This window comes from Vigna unguiculata, chromosome 6, assembly GCF_004118075.2.
Source record: "Vigna unguiculata cultivar IT97K-499-35 chromosome 6, ASM411807v1, whole genome shotgun sequence".
Lineage (NCBI taxonomy): Eukaryota > Viridiplantae > Streptophyta > Magnoliopsida > Fabales > Fabaceae > Vigna > Vigna unguiculata.
The window spans coordinates 31,426,321-31,450,392 of NC_040284.1; the positions used below are offsets into that span (position 1 = coordinate 31,426,321).

Consider the following 24,072-nt stretch of genomic DNA (forward strand, 5'->3'; position numbering starts at 1 on the left):
ATTTGAATATTGTTGTAAACATAATTTTAAAATCATATTTTTTACATTATTATCATATTTATGAAGAGTATAATGATTTTTTATATTAAACCAAAACCAGTGCAAATGAACACAACATAATAGAAAGTGAATTGAAATATAGTTAATTTTATTGATATAATATAAAGTTAGGAAGACAGATTATATATGGGAGAAAGAGTAACAATAAACCTATCACATTATAACTATTGTAGTTAATAAAAAACTTTTTACTCATAACTACCAGATTGCGGTGGAATAAATTTATGCAATAAAATAAGTTTTTCATTTAATTTTATTCTGCTGCATAAATTAAATCAGATACAAACTTTTTACTTGATCTCTCTCAATATAAATAATCTCACTTCTCTATTTCTTCTTCCTTATTTTACCACCTTCTTAGTTTCCGAGAATATAAACAAAACATAATTCTACAAAAATAATTTAGATATTAATAGTAACTTAGTTTATAGTATAACACTTATAATAATGTGATAAACACATTTAATTTTATATAAATAAATATAAATTTTAACCTAAAACTATGTTGAAAAATTAATTTACTTTTATTTATTTCTCTTCTCAATTCCGTATAAGGATATATTTTGTATGCATATGTTTGAATATGAGCACTGCTCATAGAAAAACTGATGATTTTTTTTGAGTAATAATATTTCATCAAATCACTTATTAATATAATGTCTTCTTATGATGTCTAAGTAATTTTCAATACATATTAAATTAAGGCATTTACAAATAATGAAAAACCATCTCTCTGCATATATTTAGCTACATCACTTAAAGTTTGTCTAATATTATTTTACTGCTTTTAATCAAATATTGTCGTCGTTTCCTTATCTCTTTCAAAAGAACAATACACAACATTCACAAAAGCTTCAAACTTTAGGATTTAAAAAAAAATGTCATATATATTAAATTGAGAAGTCGAATGTACAGCTTTTTTTTGTCAATTAAATTTGTTCTTTCGAATATTACATAGTTTACTTGTTTCCGACTTATCCTATTTGCTTTATTAATACAAAGACTGAAATTAAGGATAAGAATAATAACCCAGTAAAGTTAAGTATAATTTATTTATAATTGAATACCAGGTGTTAAAACACATAATTTAAACTCAATTTGTTGTTAACCTTAAAAAATAAAACAGGAACTAATCCGCCATAATAATGATTGAAAATATCGATCTGTCTCGGCAAAAGACGAGTTAGTAGGGCAACCCATATTTTTTTTCTATTTTGTAGTTTTAAAATTGATGATATATATTAAAAATATATTTAATTATAATTTTTTAAGTTTTTAATTAATTATTTAACATATATAATAAGATAAATTAAAATAATAGTTTTTTTCATATGTTAAATTATTTTATAATAATTAAAATTTAAATTGTAAGCACTAATTATTTAAATTATAATATTATTATAGAAATTCATCCTTTAAATAATATAATATAATATATCACATTTACATTTTTTTGTTTTAATTTTAAATTTAAAAAACAATTTAATAGACCAACCTACTTTGTTTCGCTGGTCCGTCAATTTAGCCTTTAATCAGGGAAGAGGAAAAACCTAAGAGAATTAAAAATCTCAACCCAACCCATTAAATTTGAAAGAATTCATTCGACCAAAACCCCACCCTGGAAACTCTATTGAATATGCAATTTTGGCTTATCTAAGTAATAAACATGTTAACATATAAATATAAATATGTCATCTTATCTAAATAGCAGTTCACAGGTTAAGCAAAATTTACATATGGTCAAATTAATAGTAACTGAAAGGTTAAGTTGAAAATATTTATAACTGATTACTTATATCTAATTATGTAATCTCCAAAACAAATAGTGGAATAAAAAGTTAGGAAAAACATATTAACAACATGGGTTACATGTGATTAGGCATACATTTTACCATCCATTTTAAACTAGAGAGCAAAAGTCATATATATATATATATATATATATATAATAATAATAATAATAATAATAATAATAATAATAATAATAATAATAATAAATTATCCACAGAATGGACTTTTACTTAAATTGCGAGTCAAAGTTTGTAGTGTTGTAATGTTTGCGGTGTGTTAGGCCCAAAACTTTTTGAGAAAGGTACATATGAAATTCGGTTGGTTTGTACTGGAGAAAGGAAGGGACTAGGGTGAGTGGGATGAACCTCTGGAAGCTGGCGTACACGTCAGCCAAGCATTCCTGAACCATTGTCGTGTCGTGTGTGTTCCTTAACCTTCCGTTGTATATCGTTTATGTTTCTGTGTGTGTCTCTCGCCCCTGCTTGATTTGCTATTCTAATCGAATTAGGGGTTTCGTCTCATTAACTTTTCTCTCGGCACGTCCAAATCCAATTCAATGTCTCTCCCTGATTCTCCTGTGCCCGATAATATCGAGACCGATCCTTCTGAAGACGAGGAAGAAGTCGAAGAAGAAATAGAGGAGGAGGAAGCTGAAGAAGAAGTGGAAGAAGAGGAGATTGAGGAAGAAGTAGAAGAGGAAGATGTTGAAGAAGAGGTAGAGGAGGAAGAGGTTGAGGAAGTATATGAGGAAGAAGTGGAGGAGGAAGAGGTCGAGGAAGTAGAGGAGGAAGAGGAAGTGGAAGAGATGGAGTTAGAAGAAGAGGAAGAGGAAGAACAAGAAGTAGAGGAAGTGGAAGTAGAAGAAGAAGAAATAGAGGGAGAAGAAGTAGAAGAAGAAGAAGAAGAAGTAGAAGTTGAGGTAGAGGAAGAGGAAGAGGAAGAGGAAGAGGAGGGAGAACAAGAAGTAGAAGAAGGGGAGGAAGAAGTCCAAGAGGAGGAAGGAGAAGAAGAGAAACAAGAACAAGCAGTGGAGAATAAGAAAGAAGAGCAACAACAGCAACAAAGAGAAGCAGTGGAGGAGAAGAAGGAAGAGCACCCACAACAACAAGAAAAAGTAACGAAGGAGAAGAAGGAAGAGCAACGACAGCAACCAGAAGAAGCAGTGGAGGAGAAGAAGAAAGAGCAAGAACAGCAACAAGAAGAAGCTGTGGAGGAGAAGAAGAAAGAGCAACAATTGCAACAAGAAGCAATGAAAGAGAAGGAGGGACAACAAAAAGGAGTAGAAGCAGTGGGGGAGGACAGATTGGCGTTGACAGGTTCTCCACCCGATGCTGATGAGGGTCCGAAAGGTTTTTCAATTCATAAATTAATTTTCATTACATAAATGAATTACATAATTACATGCTTCTTTCTTTTTTATAATAATAATTTCTGTAACTTCGTTTGATGCTGTGTTGCTCATTGCTCTCTGTGGTACCGTTTTCACATGTTGCATTGAGTTTATGTCGTTTTTGACTTTTTGTGTGTTTACATATAAAACGCCATATTGATGTTTTTCTTTTAATTTGTCATGCCATTCTTATTGAACTGTTTGTTTGGGGATGGGGAGAGGAAGAAATGGTGGGACTAGGGAGGAAAGATATGCTGCTGAGATAAAAACCTAGTGATCATGGATCAATTAGTGGGAGCTTAACTATAATTGTATATGGCATGATTATTAATCTACAATAGCGCATTGCAGCCGACCCTGCAAACACATCTTGCAGGATAGCACGTGGTAGTTCTCTAATTGGATAGCACAAGAGGATGACTACGATTCTCGATTCTGAAATTTTGTACGTAGAATAGATACATAAATTCTTAAAACTTGGAAGAATTACTAAAATTCAGGTGGGTGCCACAGGACATACTGCTGAATGTGGGTGGGTGTTGGTGACAATGTGGGTGTCACAGAGAAGTGTGGTAAGCTTATAGTTGTCAATCCCAAATAGAGGAGTGGCTCACATGTTATAGAGTAATAGTCACCATTTTGAACTCTAATGTACGTTTGTAAAACCGCCGTTCAGTCTCCGTTCACCAACATGACTCTTCATAAATGAGCAGGAAGAATCAAGAACCAAGTCTGGACCATGGAAATTGGTTAGGAAAGACCTATGAAGTGTTGTGTAACTGTATGAGGTGCTGGAAACTGGTGGAGGGGTGAGTGTGGACAAGGGGCTCATTGTAAACAGCATCCCATACCCTTTTTGAAGAGAAAGGAGGACATATCAAATTTTGCCCTAAAAAAACCTTTTAATAAGTGCTGTTTTTTTATGGTAAAAATTGTGTTTTCCGAAATGTCTCTCATTCGAGCACTGCAAACATAATGGCCGTTATTAACAAAATACTGCCATTCAAACTTTGTGGTGGCCATGGCTGCTCCATGTCGCCATACTGTTTGTGAATGCATTGAAAAATGGAAATCTTATGAGTAAGAACTTGGTAGAAGAGTTATGTTTTACCTTTTAGGGAAGAAATTTGATATGGATATATCGGTATGAAAAGTAACAAATAGAATTTTTGACCAATCAGAGAACTAATAATCATACTAATTAAAAAAATTAAATTTCATAAAATTCCTCTGCATTAAAATTCATACCGTTTCATAATTAATTATGAAACTTCTGCGCGAGGCGTTACAAATACATGAAGAATATTCTTTTGAATTCCTCTGCATTAAATTTTGTGCATACTTGTACAATGAAAAAAAAAGTTAATGTAGATCTCTAACATGTAATAAAAAATTGGTACACTGGTATAATTTTTTACACAAAGGGATTAATAATGATGAAGTATAATTTTTTAAATAAGGGGATAAAGTTGCAAGAAACAATTTAGCATCTACTAGAATACATGAAAAAGAAAATATCCTTTTATCTTGATTATTTCTTATAGAATAATTTAGAGTAACAAAATTATCTGAAGATTTGTTTCCATCTTTCCTTTTTGGCTCATGGTTTGTTTCCTTATTTAGTTAGGGATAATATCTTGTGTTTAGTGTAAATAAGGTTAGTGCTTTATGTTTTTTATCATGTTGTAACACTTCACATCAAATCAAGCCAATAACAATCTCAATGTTTTTAGTCTTATTTCCTTTTCCTCCCTCTATACCTAAAATCTTATAATATTGATTTGGTCTCATAGCAGAACCATTCTACACCATTTATGTTGTCACTACTTTATTTCGAAATAAACTAAAATCCAGAGGTCAACTTTGTTTCCATGATTCTTTTTCTTCCTTCAAATTAGTTATCTATTCTATGCTTCGTTTGGTAGAAAGGAGAAAAAATAGGTACCATAGAAATAAGTTGGTAGAGTCGAAAGAGATGAGAAATGAAGTAGAAATTAAAGGTGTTTGGGGGAGAGAAATAGAGAAGAGGTCAGTTGAAGTAGATAAGAAATAGTACAGCGGGTTCTACAATTTTCAAAAGTTATTTCTTCTCTTTCTCCCATGAAACACACCATGTAATTTTTTTCCCTCCAAACTCTCCACCCTCCTCTCAATCAAATAGGGCTTCATTTCCAGTGTTAACTTGTTTCTGACTGTGTTCTTCGTTTTGACTATTTCCTCATCTGTTTCTAGCATTGCGGCTGTGCATCACTACCTTTCTGACCAATCATCCTAGGTCCAACCTTTCTTTAGCATCCCTGTCTCCATTCTGCCCTCACTTACCAGTTTTTGGGTCTCGTATCTCTTTTCTCTAATTTTACTTATTCTGGTTATCCCTCTTTTCTCTAATTTTACTTATTCTGGTTATCCCAATGAATTGTTGCACCGTGTGCACAGGAAAGTCCTCTTTCTCAATCTGCACTCATTTGATGTTTTCGATGCTTGGAGTGTAGCAATACCTGTTTGATTGTGTTGTGTCTAACACTTTTTTTGCTGATTCTTGACCTTAAACTCCCTGGAAACCCCTCCTAAGTTGATTTAACTTGAACTGATCCTTGTTGTCTATTTGCTTCTGCAATTTCTCTTGTTAAGCACAGTCTCAGTTTCCTCTATTTGTCACCTTCATTTGGTTGTTTGATTTTGTGACAATTGTTTGCTAACACTCATTTTCAATGCCAACATAGCATTGAGAGGCAGGAATTTGGAATCCATTTTGTTAAACTCAAGGGTAAGCATATGATTTTTGTCCTCATACTTTCAATCGAACATGGTCAAAGTCTTTGTACACTCATATTCATGAATTTAGAACTCAAACTTTATAAAACATTTTTGGATGTAGTTCCTCCTAACTAAATATGATGAATGAGTAGAGAAGAAGGGTTAAATCAACATTTAGATGGACTTGAGACCATATTTGACCCAAAGTATAGGGGACTACAAACATATTTCCACATTATATATTAATTTTTGGAAACAATGTGTTTTTTTTTAGCCAGAATTGCAGTGCAACACAGGCTTTCCCCCTATCCTAACAAAGAGTCTTCTTCTGCATTCATCAATTAGTAAAACTACCCATGGAATAACAATCCCAAAGCCCAAGAAACATAAAACATCATGTGCTAACTGTGACACTATTCTATAACTGCATAAAAACTGAAATAGTACACCAAAATAATAATCCAGATTCATAACTACCGAAAGAGACACACTGCACAAAAGCTAACAATTCTGTCAAACTGATTTTCAATATGCTTCCAATGTCCATTCTCACATAAACTTTCCAAGGTCTATCATCCCCCCTGGGAAATGATGGCATTAGGCTGAAATGAGCACTGCTTTATCACAAACTGGTTTAATCAGTCAATTGACACCGAAGGTTCCTTGAATTTGGCTGCTTCAATTTCCCCTTCTGGTATTTGACCACCATCTTCCTCCCGATTGAGAACCTGAAGCTTTCTTGTGGGACATCTATAGAGAGGACCAAATGGATGCCCATATTGGAAGCAAGTCTTTCTTCCTCCTTGAATCATTCTCTTGGTATGGCAAATTGTCATCATGCCTCTGTTTCTAAATTGGATCCATGTTAGGCTACTACCACCTGCAATGCTATTCATTTGTGGCAGCAGTAGCCTCTTTGGATAATAGGGTTTGATTTGTGTGGGTATCTCTCATTTGATTTGAACCCATTCTTGGAATTGTACCCATAACTAGAATGCTTGACCTGCCACTCAATAACTGCTCCATGAACTGTCCAATTTGGCCAAACATCGAAGATCTATTATAGTTACTCTTCAATTAATCTTGCTGAGCTAATGACTGGTACTTTCTAGGGGTCTTGAGTGTGGATGCTTTTAAAAATCCCCTCACTCAAGCTACTCATAAACTAACCCAATGTTTGTTCTTCAGGAATTCCTGGTGTTGTGCCAGCAACATCTCAAACTCTCTTAACTTATTCTTCCAGCCAACCACGTTTTGGTGCAAGGCTGCAAGGTGCTCATGCTCATAATGGGTTTGCGACTCACCACTTCAGGAAAATCTTTTCAACAACTCAGTTTTCAGGCTTTCTATGTCATTAATTTGGGCACACTCTTCCTCAAGTATTTGAGCCGGTGCACCACTGCTCCGGCAATACACAAAATCTTGTGACACATTGAATTCTTGTTTGGTATTTGGAATTTTAAAGAATTTCTCAGCCATACCCAATCATCTAATGGGATAATTCCCATCAAAATTAGTCAGTTTCACTAATAGGACCACGAAATAACTAAGGTCTGTGCATGAGAAAGAAAAAGAATGTCAATGCAGGGATCACTTTCAGGAGAGTTATAGTAACTACCTGCCGAGTTGGCATTGGGTAGAATCAGAGAGGGGATTCTGTTGTAACGGGCTTATCACCTTTTTGGAGGAGAGTACAGGGTGGACATGGCTGGGATCATCGGGGAAATCGGCACTCATAAATTTCCAGAATATTTTCTCCTTTCTTTTTCTATATGCCTTCATACTCTTGATTTACTTTTTATCTTCTATTCTAAATTTGAGCCAAGTTATGGAGTGTGAATTGGGCTGGGATTTTTGGGAGTCTGGGCACTCTTGAATCACTCAGTATATTTTGTTTCCTTTCTTTTCCTGTATGCCTTTTTCGATATAACTTTTTATCTTCCATTCTAGATTTGAGCGTACATATGGAGTCTAAGGAGCAAGACAAAAACTTGGGGCCAGATTATTCTGTGGCTGAAAACCCTGAAGTAATTCCACCATCTAGTGTGCATTGCATGGAAGAGAATGATGCCATGCTCAAAATATCTGTTCCTTCATGTGAGATACTGACATCGAAAAAGGAAGAGCTTCACCTGAAGTATGACATTTCAAGTCATTCGAAGTCAACAGAAAATCTGACTAATGTTGAAAATTGTAGAAGTCAAGGACTAGAAGTTGACGGTGAAAATGCTGGATCCCTTCTGCAGAAGGAAACACAAGATGGATACAGTGAGTTAGGTTGCAATAGCAAGGCTAGTTTATGTCATGATAATGATATTAATTCCAGGGTCAGGGACACCAAGTCATCTAGTGTCACTGGACAAGATATGGTCATTGGCCTCCTTCCAAAAGATTGTATTGTTGAGGATGCTAGTGGTGATCAGAATTCTAGGAACAATATCAAGCAGTTAGAGATGGAGTCAAGGGATGATATGAAGCAAACACTATCAAGGTCTGGTCATTTTAGTTCAGTATGTTCTTTTACATGATTATACTACCAAACTTCAATTCATACAGGATGATGTCTCATCTAAAAGTAGTTTTCTGTCTTTTGAAGTGTATTTAATTGGTTCACATGCTAACCATTAGGCTTTACTGATAACTCCTCCTAATAGCAGGACTAGAAGTATGTCTCCGAGTGCTGAGATTAAGAACAGAAACAAACGACCAAAAATTATATGTGACTTTTTTGCTAAGGGATGGTGTATCAGAGGTAGTTCTTGTAGCTTTCTTCATACAATAGATACTGTGGATAAGACAGATCAGGAGGCTGAAGCTGACTTAGTTACTACTCATCAGAAGAGAAAATTGAAAGTGGAAGAAGGTATATCATATAACTCGTTTGGTCAAGTTATTCAGGAAATTTGTTCTGTAATCATATTTCTAACGAAGGTATTGTCCTGGAACAGGTGTTAGGGAAAATGTTCAGAGAATAAGGATGGTTAGCACTCTAGATTCATTTAATACTTAACTTGAAAGCATATCTTTGCATTCTTCTGAATTTCCTTTAAATATGAGCACGCAGAATGAGCAGGAACAAACTCCTAGTTGGCATCCATCTCAAGAAAAACAGAACTTTACGCCGAGGGACAACTTGTTTCCAGAGAATAGATTTGCATTTAGTTCAACAAGCAATTGTTTCAATCCAAAGCAGGATGGAATGGCTACTCTTCGGAACCAACATATGTACAAAGGATATGCTTCCACTCTTCTGAGCCATTCACCAAATTCAAGCCTGGTTACTCAATTTCCAGCTTCAAGTATGTCACTCTCTCAGCGGATTTCTTCTCAATCAGCATGTTCATTGCCTTTTAGTTCATCTCTGGGGGCTGGTAATCTGAACGCTCAAACGCTCACATCTAAGTCCACTTTCTCTGGTTCAGGGCGGGAAGATTTTCCTCTGGTTAGTTCTTCCAGCGTTCCATCTTATCCCACTGGATATAAATCAAAAATCTGTTCTTATGATTGGGAACCTTCTGTACCCTTCCGGCCATCCTTTTTTATTACTCCCATGAATGTATCATCTCCTGCAGATCTTTACGACCCTCTTCGAGATAGCATAGAGATACCTAATATAGGGGATGGGTCTTTGAAGGCTTCCCTTTTAATTCAAGGATCTAACGTACTGGCTTCATCACAGGCTCCAATATATGGTGATTCTGCTGGGATTGGGAAATACACGTCCAGTGTTAATGATGACAAAAGTTCTGTATCTTCTCATAATAAATTTTATGAAAATGAGCCAAACAAAAATTCTGTTCCTCATGAAAAAGATTATCTTCCAAATGAAACAGAGATAACGTCGGGAACTTATTCAAACTATCAAAATGGTAAAATTGGCACAGGACAAAATACCTTTGACGTTGCAGATAGTACTAAAAAGGAGAGAGAAATGACTGAACATGATGCTAGACGACATGGTGAAGGATCAGGGCATAAAACAAAGAGAGGAGACAGGGATAAGAAAAATCATGAAATAGATGTTGACTTTCAGATGGATGGCAGCATGCAGAAGGAACCAAAGGCACTAAAAATGTTACGTGCAGCTCTTGTTGATCACGTAAAAGAGTTGTTAAAACCAGTTTGGCATGAGGGTCGTCTTAGCAAGGATGCACATATTATGATAGTCAGAAAATCAGTTGACAAGGTTGTTAGCACCATAGAGCCCCATCAGATTCCTACCATAGATACTGCCAAGCAATATGTTTCTTCAAGTCGGGCAAAAATTGCAAAGCTGGTCAATGTAAGCGTCTTTTCTTTTCTAGCAGTTATAGTGATTTTCCAATATGTAAGTACATGGATATTGTTGTTTCATTGTGATGTTCTTTATTTAATAGAAATATCTTTGATTTGCAGGGATACGTCAACAAATATGGCAAATCTTGATATGCAAGCCAAAACACCTTTTTTGTAAAGTTCCTGATCAATTGCCTGGTCGTAGTTCATGAAAAGTTCTGTCTGAGGCTCTCTTTTTCATAAAGAAGGTTGATTTGGAATGTTTTGGTTTTGAATTTTCTTTCAAAATATTTACGTATCTTTTTATCCGTGCCTTCTCTTGATTCTTCCATTTTAGAGTAAACTTGCATGAATTGCCTGGTTTATGAGGATATCTTATTTTCCTTAATTTACATGATTACATTTAATTGTTTAATAGCAGTTGGTCTAATTTTCAAGCATTTGAGGATCTTTAGCAGCTACTTGGAAAGACTGATGGGATGCTTTTTTTTTTTCATGTGTCTGAAATCTGGAAATTATTGTAAATGTATTGGTGTCCAGTACTTTATAGTTCAGTGCTTTAAATCCCGGATGACGGTGGGTATTGGCCGGCTCTAAAGAAGCTATAGTAAGATAGCGAGATAACTCGCTATTTTGAAATATTTTGTGTAGTTTATATATAACATATACTTTGTACATAAGTCTAAAAAGTAATAGAAGTCAATTGAAATTCGTGACATTCATCATAGCAAATGCTTCCCATAATAGTCATTGATTTTGTTCCTTATGTAATTAGACCTAGAGCAAATGTCTTTTCTTCATTATAGTTAGAATACTCTCGCGTATACTAGCAAATATCTTTTCCTCACTATAGTTAGAATACTCATGCCTGTACTGGGTATACAATACAATTACAAACAATCCTTTGAATATGTTTTCAAAGTGGTACCATCTTCCTTGACCTATTTTGTGAATGGTTTGTTGTTGACTTTTTTCTCTAGAAGCATTTGCACTGACATTGTCGCCCCAACTTTTTGTCTTGGGTAAACAACACCCCTTGCTACATTTTTTCTATATGGCAGTTGTCGTGCCCTTTTAGAATATTTGCTCTTTGGTAGTCGTCAAGCTCTATGAGCATTTTCTCACTCCAATTCGCATGGTCTTATCTCTTCAACAACGGTTATGCCCTTAAGCATATTTGCTCGTTGGTAGTATTCCAAAACCTATGACCCAGCCTCACGATCAAGCTGCCCTTCTTTGTAACCACTGTGTTGCTTGACTCATGGCCTACTGCCACCATGTGCTCCCAATTTCTTTGCTTGTCACACACATTTGCACCAAATCGATGTGTGAAACTTTGTCATTGTTTTGTCAGCTCTAGCAACCAACTAACTAAAATGTTCATGAAGTCTCAAGGAGTCTTGTGTTAACGACATTTTTGAAAAGCATGAGGAAGAGTGTTAAAGATATGATTTGATTACATCAAATAGGGAAATGACTTTTAGCAAATATTTCCCTTTATTAGTTATTGATTTTGTTCCTTGTTATTGTATCTCTTCTTCATTATATATAAGAGGGCTAACATATGTACTACATATGATGGGCTAACATATGATGGGCACTAATTTGCAATGCTACAATGGCCAAGTGCAACTCCACCACATTGCTACAAAAATTTATATAAACCTATATGTAGTTTAGCAAGTTCTTAACATTTCAAGAGACTAGAGTTTAGAAGCTGCAATTTGTAGAAAGGGTCTTTTAAAGTCCCATTTGGTAATATTAACATTCATATTCTTTGCTTCATCAAGGTTTTGTGTTATACTAATCATTGACTATAGAGAATTTTGGTAATAACTGCTAGTATAAGTCCCCTAGCAACGTGATGTGTTGTTTTTTTATTCTCTTTATCATAGTTTAGTTGTTGATTTCAGCTTCTTATCTTTATGGATGACATATTTTTGTTACTCTTGAACCATGGATTTTGCTAATGTTAACAGAAATTCTGATATCAGTAAGATAATCATCTTATTTTTCTTAATCATCAATAGTTCTTAGTTCCATCATTTAAACCTATGCCTTTGTGAACGTCATTATTTAATGTACCACTTCGGCCAATATTTTCTTATAGTTTGTGGCATGTTCAAGGTTTTCCCATCCCTTCTATCTGCTATGTTTCTCTTGGTCATTGGAAAAGTTGATTTTTGTTAAAAGTTCTTAGTTATTTTAATAGATTTTATGAGAATATGTCTAATGTAGACTACTCACTATTGCATTTATATTCACACAAGTGGGGTACAATAATGAGTTCTTGTACTAATATGTTATATGTGTTGAAGTCTAATTAAGCATGGGATGTTTGTATTATGTGTACTTTAGATAATATTCACCCTCAAGTTAGAAATATATGCATCGTTGCAATCCTTGAGGAATTTGATGAAGATATGACCTTTTTCACTAAATTGAGAGAGTTAAATGTAATTTCACTTCCAAGAGCTCATTTTTCACTAAATCACAATTGATTTCTCTATATTTAGTTCTCTTGCAAAAGATTGGATTAAAAGCAACGGATACAGCCTTTGGATATTACAAATCAAATTCTTCACTGGCATGCCCAAACTTTAATTGTTAAAGTTAGGGGTGTTCGCATGTTGGGTTGGGTAGCATTTGAGTAAACCCATTACCCAACCCACCAAAATACTATCAGTGTTGGATTTCTGCATTTTTTATGTTAAAGCCAATCCAACCCAACCACTCATGAGTCGTTTGGATTGGGTTTTGTCAATTAGGTCAAGATTTTGAAAAATTTACTTTTTTTTTTAAGTTGTAATTTTCAAGTATCAACCTAATTAAAAAATAACACAATCTTTACAAAAATTATTCCAAGACTTAAAGTAAGATAATAAGTCTGGTCATAACAATTCTTGTCCATACTTATTTAAAACATGAAAAGAAAACATAACACAATTTGTTCATTGCACAAGTATAAGAGTGGGTTTTGGTTTGGGTATTGGGTCATCCATACTAAATGCATGACCCAACCCGTGTAAGAGTGGATTAATTTGGTTTGTGTCAAGTTTGACTCAATCATAAATGAAACCCAACCAAATATAATTGGGTTGGATTGGGTTTGAGTATGGTCATTGGGTAACCTGATCGAATGAACACCCATAGTTAAAGTAATTGTCAAAGTCACATTATTCTCATGTTGTGGCTTCCACAACCCTATATTTAGTCTTTGCTCTAAATCTAGCATCTACATTTGGTTTCTTGCACTTGAGACTGAGACTTTGAAATATGAGTAGTGGACAATAGTATTACTCTCCTTCTCTTCTATTTATAATAAAGCAAGTACATATGAAAAGACTACTCTAAGATACTAGGCATGATTAGATGCAGCAGTAGATATGGCAGTAGTGGGTTTCCCACACTCAACACCCTATACATAGGGTTAATGATACAATAGGTAATAATTCTAACACTTGCCTCTAACAAGATTTAGTTTCCCCTAAGAAGAACACATTAGCTTGATGTGGATCTCTGTTTAATGGAGATCATGCCATATTTGCACCACAACCTACATCCCAATGGAGCATCACATGTAGCATTCAAGAGTGGACTTACCATACTTACAATAAAGGTCATATATTATCTAGTTGTTGTAAGATAGTTTAAGCTTACGTAATAGGCAATAATATTTCCAATGGCCTACTAGTTGTTCCTGCTACTTTATGAGCAACTTGTCATTGGATCCATGGGGTTTCACAATGTTTGCAATCAAATCATTCTTATGTCCTTAAAATGTCCAAAATATTTGTTTTGACTAAAACAATGCCAATAGTAGTTTGGGTAACCTCAATACCCTAGTATTTGGTTTGAAATTGTTAGGTTAGATGATGACCTTTGAGACAGAGTATTGATGTGGTCATTTCCAGTGATAAAAATGTCATCAACATGATCCACTATAAAAATACAACTGATTATTGTTAAAAAAACTTGGGTTGGATTGGTTGGTTCTATTTGAAATTGGACTACAAATTAGTCTGGAAACATTACCAAGCTAGGCACAACCAACAAGGTCTCCGGCATTTTCACACCTCGACAAGTCATGCATCCTACAAAGTTTGCTCAAATTTCTAAACCGGACTTGAAGCTTTACTTGAAATTTGAATATAAAATATTTTGAATTTTGTAAAAGTTAAGGTTATAACCCAAGTCCTTGGGGGTTCTAAAAGTAGCGAGACCACCAAACATGTAGATGTTTGGTACGTGGAGTGTCAAATTTAGTTTATGTACTATATCTTATATGTTAAGAAGTTGACTTTAAGCTTAATTCAACCTCACAAAACCAGTTTGTAAGGTGATGTTTGTACCCACTTTATATACTATGAATCGTCTTATCTCTAGTTAATGTGAAACTTCCAATACACTATCTCACGCTGATGTATATACATCTCGTGCGTGAGAGTAAACATTAATGGGTAGTCCGATAACGGGTGGACCAATAGACCCAACATACATTAATTTCGCTAGGATAGACTCTAACCCATGACTCTGGTACCATGTTAAGAAGTGGATTTTAAGCCTAACTCAAACTTACAAAATTGGCTTGTAAGTTGAGGTTTGTACTCATTTATATACTATGAAATTGTCTTATATCTAATCGATGTGGGTCTTCCAATATTATCCAATGACCTTTGGACCCAGAAATTTAATTGGGTAAATGGTCAGTTATGATAACATTGCAAGTGATAAATGAAGAAATAATACAAAGATCTGCTGCACCTAGTCATGCCAAGTTCAGTGCAAATTTACAACTAAGAGCTTTGAAAAATTGACAATGTTTATATCTATTCCTCATTATAAACTAAGAAGTACAACAAGAGTAATTATCCATTAATGTGACAAAGCATTAGTAACCTAATGTAGAAGTAACCTAACTTAGACTCAAATATTAGAATGAACTAAGCAAAGAGAAGGTAAACCTTGTTCATTGACTTTGCTAGGAAAGGTGTATTGGAATAATTAATTATGCTAGTATAGTCAGTAGGACTTTAGTAGGGAGTGGAGTGTTGAGTTATCTCTAATCGTTGTATCTAGCAGTCTAGGAAAGTCTCTTGACTTTCCATCTCCCTATTGTATCAACACTTACTCTATAAATAGATGAACATGAGAAAGATCTTTTAAGCCTTCTGAAAATATGTTTCGCTGTTTTAATCTTAAGTTATGACTCACTTGGGAAAACCCAAGTTCCATATTGGCTCGGAATAGAGTATAAAAAGGGAATACAAGTGGGGTAAATGACACCTTACAGGACAGTTTTTCAAGAAGAGTTTAACCTAAATCCTAGCTGTAGGAAATGGTTTTTTGTGACAAGCTGACAACTTTAGTTTGGGAAATCATGTGAACTTAGCGCAAGTTATTTGGATAAGAGAGATTGGAAAAGATGTTTATTACTAGACATGTTTCCCAAAGTACCAGAATCTTGAATCCATTGGCCGAGAGTGGAACAGCCACCAGATTACCCATGCAACATCATAAGCAATTCGGGTGGAAGATTGCATTGTAGCTTTCAGCTTAATCCATTATACGTATTAGCGGTATCAATCAGCTTGGGAGAGGACTGAGGAGAAATGACCTTGATAATATTAGCCATCTTGACATGCTTCTGTGTGACCATAGAGTCAATAAAGATAGAGAAGGATGGAGTATTAGTGAGAGATGCAAGAACTGGCTGGATAAAATTTGATTGCTCATGGAGTCAACTTTAGGGGGACCTGCTAAAGCAACAACTCTAAAAATTGGCTGCTATAGTCTTTGTGGGGTCTCTGGATTAATATTCAAATTCTGCAGTGAAACTACAGTGTTTTGTGATGTCCATGTTATCTTTCTTCAAATTAACAAGACTGGAATTGATAGTGTTGAGACTGTTGACATCATTAGCGTATGTTCAAACCTCATAGCATGTGTCTTGAAGGCATGGAACTGAATCCAAGTATCAAAAGAATGTCACAAACCACGATCTATCTTGGGATGTTTGTAAACTTTTTGTACAGGTGATCAGGATTGTGATATCACAATCTTGTTACTGCAGATATTTGTAGACTGTTGGTTATTGTAACTGTTCTGTTGAACAGTTACAACTAACTTGTAACTGCGTTCTGCATATATTCTGCTGTTAACAGAGTCTCATTCATTTTGTATCTTTTAGCTTTTTCATAATAATTAATCAGTGTATGAGTTTTCTATTAATTTCCAAACATGTGCCAGGCAAAGAACACTGCAAGCCGAGAAGATCTATGAAATCTGACTGCAAGCAACATAATAGAGAATGTGTCTGTTGACAACATTAAGTGATAGCAATGTCTTGGGATATCAATACAAAGAACAGACTGCAAAGAGTAAGTGTCTTAATTTGTTGCAGTGGAGAAGAAGAAACAAGTATTTTTGGACACTTCGCTAGGCTTTTAGTATGTTTTGAAAATTTGTTGATCAACTAAAAGTTGCAATCAGCCTACTATGATCCCGCATGTGAGTTAGCACATTGTCCCCCCTCCCTCTCTCAATAGAAATTTGTTGGATAGATATTGTTTATGACTGTTTTACAGTGATTACTATAACTGACAAGGATAAATACTAATAGATTTTGTATATTCGGATAAACTAAACATAAAACCAAAGAATTTTATTATTGTTGAAAGTAATGAACTGTTCATATTTGTAGAAGAGGCTCTGAATAGACTCTTTGCGAAGTAAACACTGTATAGTGCTGACTCGGTACTAATTAACATGTAGCAACAACCTAACTGACTGAGAGTTTGTAACTTCTAGAAAGATCACCTATTACATACTCTACAATAGTACTGTAAGATTTACAGGCTTGGACTATTAACAGATACAAAGAAAGGGTATTCCGTTACAAGCTTCTCCCTATCCAAGCTCAAAGTGGTGAGAAACTACCGGTGGAGACATATTGACCTTGGACCTTGAGGTTAGAAAATTGAGTAGGAGAGAGATGCTTGGTCGGAAGGTCTGTGCACTAATTAAGTTCAGGATTGTGTTGCTTATCCAAAACATTTTTCTGACAAAAATAAATCAAGTTCCATATTCCTGAAGAACGAGATTATGAGCAAGGTTTACATCATTGATTATCATATATGGGTGAGATGAGGCTGCAAGTTCTTCGAGTAAAGTCATGATCTACAAATATCTGCAGTAACAAGATTGTGATATTTGGCCTCTCGGTACTTGAACGCACAACAACCATAGGTGTATATCTGCTTTCATCATGATCAATGGCCCAATCATCATCTCGAAAGGAATGAATCAGTAAAGAGTGAAGAGGAATGGCAAATAGATGAAGTCCACAATAAATAGTACCCTTGAGGTATAATGGCCTCTTGACAACAGCCCAATGAGATTCAAGAAGATTGGATCTAAACTGTTTGTAGCAAAAGATCCTCAGCGTCGTAATATAAAAGCTTTGGCTTCGATCATGTTTGTGTTAGATAGTAGGTCCTTGATATAAATGGTTTGAGTAATAATGACAGCCACCAAAACATAATCCAGAGCTCCAAGCTGCTTAAGAGAGAAAGCGGAATGAAGCTAAGTGATGAGCTGTTGAACCAAGGTAAAAAAGGCTGCTAGTTATAAATTTTGTCATCAATGTACACCAAAAGGTAGAAGTGGAATTGGCTGTAAATGAATAGTGAAATGACTGCATTTGCTGTCGTTGGAAACCAAATTTAATATTTGTGGTTTCTAGGCACTAAAACCAAGCTCATGGAGCTTGGTTGAGCCCATAAATAGCATTATGCAATTTACTAGCCAAAGAGGTGTCAGGAGCTTCAAAGCCTTAGAGGTTAGGTCTTATAAGCCTCTTCAAGAAAGCCATTAAAAACATTGTTCTCTTCAAATTGATGAAGAGACCACTTGTAAGTGACTATAAATAAAATAAATTGTGAATAGTAATATGCTTTTATTACTGGAGAAAAGGTTCATTAATGTCAATTCCCTGCTGTTGATTGGAACCTTGGCTACTCCCTGCTGTTGAGACCATTTGTTTATAGAACCATAAGCATTTTCCTGTATCTTGAAAACCCATATTCAGCTAATAGGAACTCTTTTAGGAGGAACAGAAATCGGTGTGCTTTGATAATCTATTAGATTTACCAAGAGTTTGAGAAAATGAAAATAAAAAAGTGATTGCATTGTCTAAAATTAGTTTTTTTGTATCGTTATAAAAAGGCATTTGAAGTTATTTGTAATAGTTACTTTGTATTTGAATTGATCAGTTGTTGTGGATAAAATAGGAAAACAACTTAGCTAGAAAATAATCTGTTAGGTTTTAATCATAACAGTCTTGAGTATTTGAAAAAAAAAAAATCCATTAGAATCTTATTTTCACTAATGTTACCAAACAGGAGAGAATACGATTAAAAAAAGTTTATGGGAACAAAACCTCTAAATATAGTTCAATCCAAATATACTCCATAGTTTATAGGATTCAATGTATGATAAAATTATAACTGTTATACATGATGCTGCTAAAATTAAGTTTATACTTTATCAATCGAAATTCATACTTATGTGTACGTGTGGCACATGGGTATCTACACTCTAGCTTAGAACTTTTGCCAAATATCCAATAAAGTTTTTTGTTCATTATTAGACTGTTATCTCGTGATACATTTACTTTGAGTCTTTATATTTCCTGTATTCAGTTTTTACATTTTACATAAACAATCAGTCGCACTTTAGAATGAAATTTGATGGACTTGCGCATAAGGTCTTGAATCTTGTATCAAAATGCATGCACACCTTATCTATGCAGCTAAAATGTTTTACAAGCATAGAAATCATAAGCATTTCTCTATACCTAGCCATTCAAATGTAAATAGTGCAGTTGCTTAACCATTTCTATGCTCAGGTGTCATTTGTTATTGTTCTGATTTCTGAGTTTTATTGGTCAACTTCTACAATTCACCTTTCAACAGATGAGCATACTTGAGACTGAGACTTTAAAATATGAGTAGTGGACAACAGTACCACTCTCTTCCTCTTCTATTTATAGTGAAGCAAGCACGTACATATGAAAAGATATGAAAAGACTACTCTAAGATACTAGGCATGATTACATGCAACAGTAGATATGGCAGTAGGTAGTTTCCCACACTCAACACCCTACACATAGGGTTAATGATACAATAGGTATAGGTAATAATTCTAACACTCCCCCTCAAGCTGGAGCATACAAATCGTATGAACCAAGCTTGGAACAAATGAACTCAATCCGAGGTCCCCTTAATGACTTGGTCAACACATCTGCAAGTTGGTCATTTGACCCAACGAACTCAGTACAAATTTCCTTGGTCATCAATTTTTCTCGAACAAAGTGGCAGTCAATTTCTATGTGTTTAGTTCTCTCATGAAACACTGGATTTGATGCAATGTGGAGAGCAGCCTGGTTGTCACAATACATCTTCATGGTCTGAATTTCACAGAAGTTAAGCTCTCGAAGAAATTGCTTTACCCATATGAGTTCACACGTGAGAGACGCCATTGCCCGATATTCAGCTTCAGCGGTGGATCGAGCCACTACATTTTGCTTCTTACTTTTCCAAGAGATAACATTTCCTCCGAGGAGGACACAATATCCCGTAGTAGAGCGTCTGTCAATAGGAGAGCCTGCCCAATCAGCATCACAGTACCCAGAGATTTGAACATTTCCTTTATCTTCATATAGCAAACCTTGCCCTGGAGCCTTCTTGAGGTACCTTAAAATACGGATGATGGCATTCCAATGTCCAAGACATGGAGTCTGCATAAACTGGCTAACAATTCCAACTGCGAAAGATAGATCAGGCCTCGTAATAGTGAGATAAATTAACTTTCCAACGAGCCTCCTATATCTCTCTGGATCGGAGAATAATTCGCCTTCTACTGTTGTTAACTTCTGATTCGGGTCCATAGGACTCTCTACTGGTCTGCAGTCAATCATACCTGTTTCTTGTAATATATCAAGAGCATATTTCCTTTGAGAGATTACAACTCCATCTTTTGACTGAGCTACTTCAATGCCCAAGAAGTATTTGAGGCTTCCGAGATCCTTGGTTTGAAAATGTTTACACAAGTGCTCCTTCAGTTGAGATATTCCAGTAGTATCATTTCCTGTAATAACAATATCATCAACATATACTATTAGGTAGACACATTTCCCAGGAGAGGTATGTTTGTAAAAGACTGAGTGATCTGCCTCACTGCGCCTTAACCCAAATTTCTGAACAATGGAGCTGAATTTTCCAAACCAAGCTCGTGGTGATTGTTTGAGGCCATATAAAGATCGATGCAATTTGCATACCATACCAGACTCCCCCTGAGCAACAAACCCAGGAGGTTGCTCCATGTAAACTTCCTCCTCAAGATCACCATGAAGGAAGGCATTTTTGATATCCAATTGATGAAGAGGCCAGTGACGAATTGCTGCCATTGCAAAGAAGAGGCGAATAGTAGTCATCTTGGCCACGGGAGAGAAGGTGTCACAATAGTCAAGGCCATAAACCTGAGTGTACCCTTTTGCAACCAATCGGGCTTTGAGTCGATCAACCTGACCATCAGGGCCAACTTTAATTGCATACACCCATCGACAACCAACAGCCTTCTTACCCAAAGGGAGGGGCACGAGCTCCCAAGTATGATTGCTTTCAAGAGCCTGCATCTCTGCAATCATGGCTTGTCGCCATCCAGGATGATCAAGTGCTTCATTCACATTTTTGGGAATAACAACAGAAGACACTGAGGATAAAAGTGAACAATAGGAAGGCGATAATCGGTGATAGCTAAGAAAATTATAAATGGGATGTGGATTTCGAGAGGAACGAGTACCTTTTCTGAGAGCAATGGGCCAACCTGAATCACCTTCATCAGGAGTCATGGGATCAAGAGACGAGGGAGAAGAATCTGAAGTAGGGGATTCACCATGTTCTTGAACAACTGGACTATTCGTCGGCGTCCTGTGTTGGAGAGAGTCAATAGGTGGAGATGATGGCTCAGGAGGACTTTGGTCGAGACTTGGAGGGACAGGGACATTGGAAATATTGTATTCAACCACGGGAATAGGAAGGACCTGCTGGATGACATGGACATCTTGAACAGATGGAGAGAAGTAAGGGGTCTGTTCAAAAAATGTAACATTGGCAGACATGTAATATTTCTTGGTTTCAGGAGAGTAACATCGATACCCTTTTTGAAGTCGTGAATAGCCCAAGAAAACACATTTGAGAGAGCGAGCAGAAAGCTTGTCTAACCCGGGAGACATGTCATGAACAAAACATACACAACCAAAAACTCTAGGGGGAGTGTTAAAGAGAGGATTGTCTGGAAACAGAATGGAGAAAGGGACCTTATGATTGAGAGAGGAAGATGGCAGCCACGTACCTTCTGAAAAAGCTGAACAGTGGAAACAAGCGGATTTCCAACTATGTGCTCTATTGTGGCAATCGGTGGAACCACGACTTTTGATGTCCCTACGGGCCTTCAAAACTTGCCACTCGTTTTGGAAGCGAACTCAGAACTCGGAAAACAGTAAAACAGTGACGAAAACAGTGAAACAGTGACGATTTTCGACTTCGAAAGGGACGATTTCCACAAGAGGTGCTACTGAACTTCACCGGAACAGAGATTTGATGGTCAAAACGGGTAGAGGAGGCTCCGACGACGGCGACGGAGGTGGCGCGACGACGAACTGGCGACGGGAAGGCGGCGCGTGAGCGGCACGCGCCTGACTGCAGCGAACAGAGAAGACGCGCGTGGAGGCGCGTGGCGACGGCGCTACCTGCGACACCGGCGGGGTTGGCTGTCGCGCGGAGAGGCGGTTCAGATCCGGTGGTTTCCGGACGGAACTGCGTCGGTGGACGGCGGCGGACGGCGACGGACGGCGGCGGACGGTGGCGGACAGCGGCGGAGGACGCAGACAGTGGCGGACAGTGTTGAGAAGTTGTTTGACAGTGTTGGGTAGTTCAGAAACGAGGTTAACCGAACTTAGACAGCCGCGGACAGCGGCGGTGACTAACGGCGATCAACCGCGGACAGCGGTGACGGACCAGCTGAGACAGAAACCAGAGCGGGATCGACCCGCTCTGATACCAACTTGAGACTGAGACTTTAAAATATGAGTAGTGGACAACAGTACCACTCTCTTCCTCTTCTATTTATAGTGAAGCAAGCACGTACATATGAAAAGATATGAAAAGACTACTCTAAGATACTAGGCATGATTACATGCAACAGTAGATATGGCAGTAGGTAGTTTCCCACACTCAACACCCTACACATAGGGTTAATGATACAATAGGTATAGGTAATAATTCTAACAAGCATCCTTGCACCAGGCTTTAGTAGCCGTTGATTATGCACGTAATTTAAATATCATTATTATCAGTAGCTAAGATAGTAGACACATCCATGAATCTTAACTAGGAAGAGATTTTCTTTCTTTAGAGGCTCGAAATATCAAAGTGCTGGAGCTTTTTTTAGTAATGCCCAACATGTCGATACTTAACCCTGCAAGGTAGCAGCATCTTAAATTTGTATTTGGGCATATTAATATCTTGAGCTGACAAAGTAAAAAAGTCGATGGCAAACCTTGTAACAAATGGTTGAACAAGTGCATAGAAGTTGAATCTTTTATAGTTTTAATCAACCAAATAAAACAAAAAATGGTAGATAGTATCCCTAGAGTACAGGTTTTGTAATGCTGATCATTTGCTGTTACTGACTGACCTTGAAATGAAGCACGTCACTTGTATTCTCCTCAGACACTATTTTAGCTATATAAAACGTTAGATGTCTGATTACATTTTCTGGCCTTACATGAACGAACACAGAATAAATCTTGCGTCAGTAAATTTTGAGATTTTCTCTTGGAATAGTATGTGCTTTAACAGCACCTTGCTTAACAAATCGACATTGTCGGCATCGTGATAGAAGAGACTTCATTTTCTGGCCAAACCCTGTTCCGGCCGTTTCTTGTTTTTATTCTTTCTTGCTTTGTTATGTTCATGATATGTCATATTGCTGCCTGTTTTATCGCATGACATCTTACTACTACTATACTATGGGTTGCTTGTAACGAGCTTGAGGAACTGGGTGGATTTGTGATCAGAATCTGATTTGTTTTGGATGGCGAGTGCTTGTGGCCGAAGTTGACCAGTGGAAATAAGCTTGTCAGCTGGAGTGATCTTGATTGCACTGACAGCAGAATTCAAGTTTGCTTTAGTGCTTGTAAATTCAAATTCGGTGTCATTCTTGCTTACCATGTAGTGTTCAGCCCGGTTAGGAGAAGGGGGCTTTGGCTGATGGTCTTGAATAGAAGAAGAAACAAGGCCACTAAAAGAGATCGAGTCCAAGAATATGCAATGCTATCATACGCAACATTGAAGGTGACCTTGTTTCCTTCCATTGATTTGTAACCAAGACGGCTATGTTGGTTGAAACCTTGTATATATATGCGGAAACAAGCCAGACTTTGGGACCTCACTAATTCAGTTGGAATGTGGTATGCCGGGTCGAAGTTGTCATTGTTATTTTTATTCTTTTTTGTTGTTCGCTTTTTGGCGTTGGGGATACGCCCATACGCATATTTAATTTTAGGGGTAGTCCTGAGAAGTTAACATGTTGGATCAAGAAAGAATGATAAATCATAATTGGTCAACATAGATAAAGTTACACAGGGGGCATGATCTGTACATTACCTTTTATCTATCAACAACATTCTTTGATTTATGATTTATGAAGTTGCCAATTGAACTTTAGTTTGTGTA

At 36.4% G+C, this 24,072-nt stretch overlaps 1 protein-coding gene and 1 pseudogene across 5 annotated transcripts; one reads left to right on the forward strand and one right to left on the reverse strand.

Annotated features, from left to right (window-relative positions):
- The first annotated feature begins 2,129 nt into the window (after window positions 1-2,129).
- LOC114187318 (uncharacterized protein DDB_G0290301) lies at window positions 2,130-24,072 on the forward strand. 5 transcript variants are annotated; one of them, XR_003605239.1, is made up of 8 exons: window positions 2,130-3,200; window positions 7,949-8,489; window positions 8,653-8,861; window positions 8,947-8,978; window positions 9,063-10,280; window positions 10,394-10,521; window positions 16,523-16,653; window positions 23,415-24,072. XR_003605239.1 is itself a non-coding variant. In XM_028075536.1 (6 exons), exons 1-6 carry the CDS (start codon window positions 2,408-2,410, stop codon window positions 10,421-10,423), a joined length of 2,823 nt encoding a protein of 940 aa, XP_027931337.1. In that variant the 5' UTR covers window positions 2,130-2,407; the 3' UTR covers window positions 10,424-10,667. The 5 variants fall into 5 exon arrangements, 3 of the variants coding, with proteins under 3 accessions (XP_027931337.1, XP_027931338.1, XP_027931339.1); XR_003605238.1 differs by lacking the exon at window positions 16,523-16,653; XM_028075536.1 differs by lacking the exons at window positions 16,523-16,653; window positions 23,415-24,072 and having other exon boundaries at window positions 10,394-10,667.
- LOC114188617 lies at window positions 22,414-23,890 on the reverse strand (annotated as a pseudogene).

Coding starts and splice junctions, on each gene's coding strand:
- LOC114187318 (XM_028075536.1), top strand. CDS start 2,408: ATGTCTCTCCCTGATTCTCCTGTGCCCGATAATATCGAGACCGATCCT. Junction 3,201..7,948: donor TGCTGATGAGGGTCCGAAAG/GTTTTTCAATTC, acceptor CTTCCATTCTAG/ATTTGAGCGTACATATGGAG. Junction 10,281..10,393: donor AAATTGCAAAGCTGGTCAAT/GTAAGCGTCTTT, acceptor TTTGATTTGCAG/GGATACGTCAACAAATATGG.